The sequence below is a fragment of the Anabrus simplex genome, chromosome 5, assembly GCF_040414725.1.
Source record: "Anabrus simplex isolate iqAnaSimp1 chromosome 5, ASM4041472v1, whole genome shotgun sequence".
NCBI classification, from domain to species: domain Eukaryota; kingdom Metazoa; phylum Arthropoda; class Insecta; order Orthoptera; family Tettigoniidae; genus Anabrus; species Anabrus simplex.
Genome location: NC_090269.1, coordinates 57,045,302 through 57,055,847, shown reverse-complemented (window position 1 = coordinate 57,055,847; position 10,546 = coordinate 57,045,302). Strand labels below are relative to the sequence as shown.

Here is a 10,546-nt window from a genome sequence, read left to right as displayed (position 1 = left end):
ACAAATATAAAATTAGAAGGAATTTTAGCAGAAGCGATTGGGGTAAATTTTCATTCATTGGGAAGGGTGTGAAGGAGTGGAACAGTTTACCAGGGGTAGTGTTTGATCCTTTTCCAAAATCTGTACAGATATTCAAAAATAGAATAAACAGCAACAGAGAAAATAAATGTAATATTAAAGGGCATTCGACCAGTGCAGGTTAATGTAAATAAAAAATGTGTGTGAATAAATTAATTCCATCCCCTCTTCTAAGGAGTTTGGACAGCCAAAGTAGGGGACTGCCTGTTGAGGTGAAGTACAATAGGGAGTTCGAGGGCCCTGGGACCGCTACGGTAGCTGTGAAGGCCCTTCAAAAACTCTGAAAAGTGGTGGCAAAAGGGTCTCTGCTTAAGACGCAACAGGTCGTTATGCTACTTAGGTTGCGGAATGGGTAAAGAAAATAAAAAGTAAATAAATGCAATGTAAATTTTAATCTTATACCAGTTGTACAGTATCATTTGAAGTAATTCCACATACTGTATATCAGTTGACTATATTTGTAAGTAGTACAGGAGATATTATAAGTAGAATTTTGTAAACAATGTAAGTTTATTAAAGATGAACTGTGTGTTTAATAAAAAAAATTGTTAGTTTAAATTATATAATATTGTATTATAGGAAAATTTTATTATCTTGTTAATTTAATATTTAGTGCTTGACTATAATGTATTTTAGTGTTTAGTGTACCATTTGCCACCGAGGTAGACACCTCATTTGCAAATAAAGAGATTTTGATTTGATTTTTTGATATAATCCTACAATGCTTCTAAATTTCTTCTCTTTACCAATTTGTGCATTGAAACCTCCTAACAGTATTTTGAAATGGTGTTTTGGTATCTTATTTGAAACTTCCTCCAGCAGTTCCCAGAATTTATCTACCTTACGTGGATCTTTCCAAATGTGATTGTTTGTGGGAGCATGGGCATTGATTAATGGGTACGCTTTGTTTCTCGATTTGATCGAAGGGAGTGATGTTTCAAAAGGAGACGTGAAATTGAATACTCAATTGGCAAGGCTTTTCTTGACTGCGAAGGCTGTGGCAAACCGCAATGGAGTTTTGGGGAAGGATATTGCTGGCTTCCCTTTATAAATTCCGTAGTTCCCTGATTCCATGTGATTTTCGACCGCATATCGAGTTTCTTGTATTGCAAGAATTTGAATGTCAAATTTGTCGAGTATGTCTGTTAGTTGTTTTAATTTTTCACTTGTAAGTAATGTGTTGATGTTTAAAGTAGCTATGAAGTGTTTTCGCTTCGGTGGAAGAGATTTGGGAAGCTCTGATTCAATCCCGCATGCTGTTCTCGGTCCCCCAGAATTCGATACCGAGAGAAACTAGTACTTGTACTAGCGCCTGCAGTAATTGTTTTGTCAGCTGACATTTCCATCATACTAACAAGTTGAAGATAGTGGGGAGATCGATCGAAGTCGGTCTCAGGGATGCAACTAAGGTATTGAGTTTCGGAGGTTGCCTCAAGATGTTTCCTGGCTTTTATTTTACGGCTTTAAGCCAACCCTCCTCCTTTAACCGGGCTTAGGCAACAGCAACCAATGAGCTACTCAATCCACCCAGTGGCAACTGCAGATAATATTATTATTATTATTATTATTATTATTATTATTATTATTATTATTATTATTATTATTATTATTATTATTATACGTTTCGTTGGAGCCATCTAGGACCACGTTAAGTATTGTTATATTTGGGAGTTTTCTTCGCTTTCTTTTGAGCCCAGAATCCCCTCATTCTCTGTGAGTGGGCCAGCTTGCATTTCTCTGTCCAGGTGGTACTTTTGTCTTCTTTTTGGTTGCTTGTCTCGGTTTAGCCCATTCGTCAGTATCTTTTTGCGGAAGAGATCTCTATTGAAGGCGTCTACGGTTTATATATGCAGCATTCGGAGGTCTTCTTTGGTGTTCGTAAACCAGGCCATTATGTTTTTGGGTTTGGAGTCAAAAAAAGTGAAAGATCTGTTTAGTCAGCTTTTTGCGTTCATTTGTTTGAGATGACTATAACATCATGTCCGTCTCTTACGATTTTTTTCTGTAATTTCCTCTATTTTACTGTACACTTTGTTGAATTTTTTAAATAATGGGTGCCATTCTTGTAATTGGATCTGATGATTCTTCTGGTGATTTTGCGCTCTTTTTTTCTCCAGTTCTTCGAGGAGTCCTTTATTAGCATTTAGGGATAGGGTTTCGGCTGCATACATAACTACTGACTTCAGAACAGTTTCATAATTATGTAGCTTAGTACTTTGAGAAAAAAAATATGTTGTAGATTGAGCGTGACATTTGATAGACTATTTCAAGTTTGTGTACGGTACTTGTTCCGTAAGTGCTTCTTTGTTCAGTCTGTTTTTCATTTACGATCTCATCCAGACACTTAATTTTTTCTACTCGGTTGATCTTCCCGTATTATGTCTGGAGTTTTGCTGGAGCATATTTGATGTTAGTCATTACTTCAGTTTTTTCAAAAGATATCTGCGATTTCTTTTAGATGGTCTATTTACATCCTAGCAGTTTCTACATCATTGGACAGAATGGCGATGTCATCAGCAAACGCTAGACAGTTGATCATGATCCCCTTAGATTTTGTTCCCATTCTCAGAGGACTATAATCAGCTTATAATAATTTTGTTCGCCAGGTCCTAATGATCTTTTCGAGCACGCAGTTAAAAAGCATCAGACAGAGCCCACCTTGTCTGACTCCTGTTTTGACCTCGAAGGAATCTGATATGATAGGCATCCTAGGAACTTTGGAATTTGTGTCATTCAGGGTGGCTCTATTTAATGCCAGCAGTTTCAGGTCAACCCCAAATTTGTTTAGAATATTTAGCAGATCCTCGCAGTCGATCGAATCGTGGGGCTTCGTAATGTCCACTGAGACTGACCTGTACTGTTTGGACCTGAGATGATAATGCCTATTTGATGCTCAACTTGGCTTATAATAATTATTATTATTATTGTTTCCGACTCGATGTCTGAATGGTCAGCATACTGGCCTTCGGTTCACAGGGTCCCGGGTTTGATTCCCGGGCGGGTCGGAGATTTTAACCATAATTGTTTAATTTCACTAGTCCAAGGGCTGGGGGTATGGATGTATGCTTTGTCTTCATCATCATTTCATCCTCATCCTCCTAGGAGGCGCTGGCCAGACCTTGAATAACCATGAACCACGCTCGGATTGCGTATGCAGACTCTGTGACCAACACTGCGAGAAACATCATGCCTTACAATGCAAGCTTGCAATGAATAATGGATATGACCAGAGCCATCTACAGTTAAAGCCGGAAGGTACGCTTGGCAACGCTGTATCTATCTGTCAAGCGGAGGCCGAGAGAAAAGGGGGCGTGTCCGACTTTGAATTGACTTCAATGATATTCAGCGCACTTAGACCAACATGGTGGTTATAAAAATATACACACTGTGAAAAATGACACTAAGAAACACACGCATCATGAAATGCACTCAGTAAAGTTAGAAATACACATTTTACATGCATAAAAACAAAACCCTTTAAAGAACAGTACTCACAAGCTGAATATTTATGGAGTGTTGACAGCTTCCTTCGTTTACTGATTTTATCATCACTGCTGGCATAACTCTTGTTCTTAATCTGCTTTCTATAATTATTCAACATGACGTTGCAAAATGTGGACAATAAACAGTCTATTAGACTATTATTGTCATGCCCACAGTTACCCTGTTCCAACCAGAACTGTTGATTTTCATCTCTCCCTAAAGCAGCTCTGGATAGAGGGAAGATAACTTCTTTGTGATTTCCACAATCCAGGTAGTCTTCCTTGTAGTCTTCAGACAGCAACAAGGTAAACATTCCTGTCACTGTTACAAAGACACACACAACACAATCTGATGGCACCACTAACCCACCTCTCTGAAGTTCTTCAAAATAGGGGCCATCTGTTTCATTGCACTGCAGGAGACCTAAACATGTGTCACAGCTTATACTTTTGGATATTGCCCTTACTGCATACCCAGAAATGTATATTACACCTGACATCTCAAAATGCCCATCAGAAATGTCACATGATAAAAGTGAGTCGAACTTTTTTATCACTGCCATATTTAGCCTAATATCATCTGTCTTGGTGGAATGAGACATTTCTAACTGGCTACAGTCAAACTGCACTTTTCCATACCTAGATGAGTGCAAGCCCAGAACACTCTTAATCCTAATTTTCTTCTCACTTTCTATAACTTGAAGTGCAGTAACATTGTAGTTACATTCACTAAGCTGTCTGTACTGACCAAACCTTCTTACCAGATTGTCACTCTGAAACTTCCCTAACAGTAAATAATTTGGTTTCACAGCTTCAAATGAAAATTGGATAATTTTTAACAGGACAGTTGTGGTATGTGTTGTATGTCCGGCGCTCTCTTCTCGCTCCGCCAGCCAGCTGCACGCGCGCCTGTGTATCATTCTGCTAGCTTCGACGCGCAGCCCTCAGTGCGCGTGCCTGACCATCGAGTGTACTATAAATAGGAGCTCCCTGCCTGATCACTTGCCCACTTGCCCCGGTGTCCAGCTCCAGAATACACCCTACGTCGAGCACGGAGGCTACTCCTCTTGAAAATGTGCTTCGACCAGGTGGACTGAATTTCTGGCAGTACGAGGTTTCACCTCTGGTCACCGCTCCCTTACCTGTTTCCGCTGCCTATGTTCCGTAATTCTTTTACAAGCCATTTTCATTCCCTAACTTATGCAAGCTCCCTTAGTTTCGCTAGGTGGAATTTCTTCAATCAATTGAACTTGCTTTTTAGGAATTCAGGCACTTCAACAAACAAGGACTCTCATGAACATTTATGTTAGTGTGCCAGATAGTTTTCGACTATCAACGTGTCAATTCACAAAGACTATCTTTTCAAGATAGAAGTGTATATAAAGACTGCAAACCTGTACATATTGTATAAAGACAGACTTTTCTCAAGATTCAATATTCCTTTTTGCTTCAAAATAAATTTCAGTTATTTGTGTAAATATCATAAAGTGAAGCAATAAAAGTTGTGTTTTGTAAACTTCAACCTTGGTTACAACAGTATGTACCAAAGCTCTTGAAGTGTCAGTTGTTAAGTGACCATAAACCAAATTTAAATCATCCCAACTGCTTACCCACTCACAGAAATGTTGAAGAAATTGAATGTGGTCATCATCTAGTTCAGTAAAAGGCATTTGATTGTGGTCCCTCTTGCAAATTCCTTTAGTTAGACTTTTGACGTTTACAATACGCCACCACTTAGTAACAATTTCTAAAAAAAATTGCAGTGGCATTAGAATCTAGTTGACTGGTTTTTAAAGCAGCTATGGTGGTGTCATGGAACAGATCACCAACAAGTAACACTTTCTGCCTATCAAGATTTTTGGGATACACCGTTTTATAATTAAGTTTAAAAGCTGTAGCAATCAGGTTGGATGCATGACTGTGGTACACATAAAGGTTCCTTAAATCATTAAAGCACGCCTTACGGATAATCTGATCTACTTCAAAATCAGGGAAAATAAAAGTTTTGTCTCTGTCTTTCTGATTCAGCCAGTTATTCCTGATGTTCTTAAATATATGTACAGGATCAAACATGAGAAATATCTGTAAATTCTTGTGTTGGGGATTTGGTACACAATATGGACTTTGACTTCCTAACAATGAACACATACTGCTAAACATATTCTTATTTATCCTATTGTTGTCGAATTGTTCCCTTAAGAAAACAAGGTTAGATGAGAAGTCTGTGCTTTCACTGCTAACCTCACAAAACAAAACTCTATGAGCTTGTCAAGCATTTTAAGTACATTACTTTGTACACATTCAACACTAACACTACTAGCAGTGGCTCCTGTATAATTTAGTAAATATTCATTTAGCTGAGACCACTTGGAGATTTTACCATCAGCTAAACATTTAATTTCTTTGACTGACACCTGATAACTATTAACATATACAGTCACATGCATATACTGGTGAATTTTTAGTAAATTACTTACATTTGGCAAATCATCCAGATTTAATCTGTATATGCAAAGAAATTCATTACAGATACTGATCTGCCATACTGACATGTCAATTTTGGTATGAAGAAGGGATCTTAAATGATTTAAGTCAGCTATTAAGTCATCTTGAAGCTTTGATTCCTCCAAATCTGTTTTCCTCTTGTTTTCCCTACTCTTAATTTCCAGTCTCCTATCTTCAGGATCTTTTCTTTTTACACTCTTTGATGACAAATATTTGGACCAATTTGGGAAAATAGTTGGACATGCATTAGGAAGAAGTTCATTAGGTTTAGGTGGTTGTACAGTTATATTGCCTTTACTATCACAAAACTTTTCCCCTTTTGAAAAACTATCATCTGTGAAATGTTTTATACACACGACTGAATCCTTCCCAGGTTCCCAATTATCCCGCTTAACTTGACGAATCCATTTTTGTTTTAATTCCTCATCAGAAGGAAACCTAAATGAGGTAACATAACCATCCTTTTTGATGTCATAGTTGCTACGACACATAGGAACACAACGTTTTCTGGGCATCTGCAAATACACGAAACGTGTTATTAATAACCCAAATTCGGGCATGCCTTCACGTATTTCGATAATAAGTTCTACGTATGTCACTCAGTCACCTACCTTGTTACATATACTTAACATATCCATGAAAAATACAAATAAACACAACGTGAAGTTCACTACACATCAACATACACAGATAGCTCCCGCGCTTTCGCCTCCGCCTCCGCTGGACGTTGCCAAACTTACATGACTCCGGCTTGTAAAATATAGACGGCTCTGGATATGACAATTAAAAGTGCAAACGAACTTGGTACAATAAGTGGAAAGATATTTTATTTACTTCTTATATGGCCATTATCCTCCTGCTTCCACTGGTGTTTTATAGTCTTTCCACCTTGATTGATTTTTCCAAACCTACATTGAAGAGCTATAAGCGTGTGAAAGCGTGTGTTGTGTAAATTGTTGTTTTGCCGTATCGCGAGTGAATTCCCTTTAAGGGAGGATTTTGGACTGGGCTTAATGTGTAAGTGCCCATAACCATCAAGATAGAAGAAACATTTACTCCCTGGCCTGGCAGTAAGTCAGCATTACCAACCCTATGACGCTCATATTCACGTTTCAGACCATCGTGTATGTTTACCTTATTCTCTTTGTGTTTACCGTGTTTTACACTTTGTCTGCATGTTTGTCTGTTTGAGGTTAAGTTAGGACCTTGTGCACCATTCACGCCCTTTGGTATTGTGATTTATTGAATAATTGTTGACCAGATGGTAATGAATCCCGGGAAGTTGATATAACCAATAATATAAACGTAATTAACTCATAATAATGAATAATATTCTACGATTTCGTCGCATGTTACCCACTGTACAATGTATGTCTTTCATTTTTCAACGGGTAACTGAATCAGAATTAAGACTCAGTTTTTATAAAACGGCATATGTGAATGAATCTTATTATCCTAGCAGACGTGTGTTTTCTACTCATTGTAGAGATACAGGCAATACAGAATCTGAAGTCAGTGATTGTGAACCTGTGCCAAATACGGAACAAATAGACTTAAACACCGTTACTAATGGGGATCCAGAGCTGGAAAAGAGATTGAAGGTGTTATTTCTGGAAGTGGAAGTGATGCGGCAAGAGGGGGATAAGGTTCCTGCTAACTTAAATATTAATCACTGGAAGGAACTTATCAACATGGCAACCAGATCAATGAGAAGAAAATATTTGACATTTCTGTGGAAAAATGAAGTGAAGAAGGCAAATGAGCAGAAAAAGAAAGAAGAGAAGAAAAAAATCAGGGAGGAGGAGTTGAATGTGCTGAAACAGATTGATGATGGACATATTCAGTATGGTTTGTCTCGGAATTCTATTTTTATGCGTGTGTATGACTCGACAATAACGCAGTTTGATAACAGTAGACTTATTCAGGCTATGCAGTTTGGTCAGAAACTTGTTGTAGACTGTGGTTATGATATGCATATGACTTCTCGAGAGTGTATGAATTGTGCTAAACAACTAATGCTCCTGTTTGCAGAAAACCGTTTTCATCGGGACCCATTTAATCTATATTTCTGCAACATCGACCGTAATGGTCATACAATGAAAGAATTACATAAATATATCAATACTCTTTATGATGACCATTTCCCTCTTAACATAACCGAGAAAAGTTACTTAGATCTTTTCCCAAAAGAGAATCTTGTGTATTTGACACCTCATTGTCGAGAAGAGATGCTTACATTTGATCATGATGCTGTGTATATTATTGGAGGTATAGTAGATAAGGTTAATAAAGAACCATTATCCTTAGCTAAAGCAAAAAAGGAAGGACTGCGCATGGCAAAATTGCCTTTGGATCGTTATCTGACGTGGGGCTCAGGAAGTGGTAAGTCTTTGACTCTAAATCAGATGATTCAAATCCTTCTTGACTTGCGGTTCACTGGAGATTGGAAAATAGCTCTTAAGCATGTTCCTCGCAGGAAAATAACCCAGGATGATGGGAAGTTTTATGGACAGTTTAACAAAAAGGGACTTTCAAGAAATAAAGTTTTTTCGAAGTACAGGACAGCATCATTTAATTGAACGTGTGTGTTTATTTACCATATTTTCTGTTATAACCATAGAAAACTTTTAATTAGCCTATTGACAATTTGCTAGGTTGCTGATGTTGGAATTAATTGAATAACTTCTGTCTTATTTGCATATTTGTTGAGAATACAGTCACCTGTGATTACAGCACAGTTTAATATCATACTGTGCTCCCAGCCTCCTCTTACCTTTTAAAGTGATACGCTTAATTTTTATTCGTATTGAACTGAGATTTCAAAGTTTTAACAAGTTCTAAGGTTCACCTTATTCAATACTCAATTTGTTGTATCGATGTAAATTACAACATATAATGTTTAATCAGAGCTAGTTTCGACGCTATACTGCGTCATCATCAGCTGAACAGAGGCATGGAAAATTGGCAGCCATATAAACATTATCAACATTAACATTATCACAAGTTAAAATCTTATAATAATAGGCCTACAATTAAAATGAATATATATTTACACATAAAGTATTTTCCTGTCTGTATTATTATAAGATTTTAACTTGTGATAATGTTAATAATATTTTATTATTATTATTAGAAAAGCGCACGAATGTGCATTACAAAGATCATTGACCGTTTTAGTCTTTGCTATAGTCGCATAGAGATTTGTTGTTGTTTTTACATCTTGTGATGTGATACATGTCACAGAACTGATCACACAGATTTTTCATTTGGGTCGTGATAAGACATATTTTTACATATTTTATGGTGGTACCCGTGTACTGCTAGTTTTATTATCACATGTCTTAGCTTCTGGTTGGCGTTCGTCCAATTTCGATCCAACATGGCATCTGTGCTGTAGAACTCTAGCGGAATTTCTTCTCTCTTCTTGATTGCCAATTTTCCATGTCTCTGTTCAACTGATGATGACGCAGTATAGCCTCGAAACTAGTTCTTATTAAACATTTTATGTTGTAATTTACATCGATACAACAAATTGTTTAGTACTGAATAAGGTGGACCTTAGAACTTGTTAAAACTTTGTCCCCTTACCTTGCCATTGTTTTTCACCTATCTTAACTTGTTTCTGGTTAAGTTCATGAACAAAGAAAATATATTGTAAAACTTATTGCTGTTAACAACCATTTTGAGTGCAAAAGAATTTATGCAATAAATACACTAAAATTAGGCTATCATGAATTTTGTTGTAGGTGACTATAATTATAAGGGCTAGGAACATGTATAGTACGCGAACCTTGTCTTGAGCCCTGAGTTCCATAGTGCTGAATGGGAACTAGGGCTCAAGAAAAGGTTCGCGTACTATAGGTAATCAATCAAGAAATGTATTATTATGGTAATGTTCTATAACTATGATTGTTAGGGTCAAAATTCCCTTTTATTCACAGGTGCAGTTTTGAAAGTTGGCTTCGTGGTTTGGGTCATACAGCTGTAAACTTTTATTCAGAAGGTACTGGATTTGAACCCCATTGTCAACTGCCCTGAAGATGGTTTTCTGTAGTTTCCCATTTTCACACCAGGTTGATGTTGGGTTGTACCTTAATTAAGACTACAGATGTTTCCTTCCTAATCCTAGCCCTATCCTATCCCATTATTGCTGAAAGATCTGTCTGAGTTGGTGCAATATAAAACCAATAGCAAAGGGAAGTTTGAAAAAAAAACTGGAAACTCTGTCCTTTGTGTACTTTACCATCTGTAGCCATGTGCAAATCTGCCAACTCCATAAAATAATCCACCAAAAATTGAGAAGGATCGTGTTATAAATTATATAGTAGGTCAGGGTTTCCCAAAGTTTTTGTCTCGCAGGCATGCCCAAGGACCCCTCAGCCACAGAACATAATAGGCCTACTGCATTTAGTAAACAAAAAAGCAGAATTTTATAATATCATGTTTGATATTATTCATATAATTTAGGACTAATATTTACT

The 10,546-nt window shown here is 37.2% G+C and overlaps 1 protein-coding gene across 1 annotated transcript; it reads left to right on the top strand.

Moving 5' to 3' along the window:
• The first annotated feature begins 7,228 nt into the window (after nucleotides 1-7,228).
• rswl (roswell) lies at nucleotides 7,229-8,798 on the top strand. Its single transcript, XM_067147967.2, has one exon. The coding sequence runs from the start codon at nucleotides 7,388-7,390 to the stop codon at nucleotides 8,642-8,644; it is 1,257 nt and encodes a 418-aa protein (XP_067004068.1). The 5' UTR covers nucleotides 7,229-7,387; the 3' UTR covers nucleotides 8,645-8,798.
• The last annotated feature ends 1,748 nt before the right edge of the window (nucleotides 8,799-10,546 follow it).

Coding starts and splice junctions, on each gene's coding strand:
- rswl (XM_067147967.2), top strand. CDS start 7,388: ATGAATAATATTCTACGATTTCGTCGCATGTTACCCACTGTACAATGT.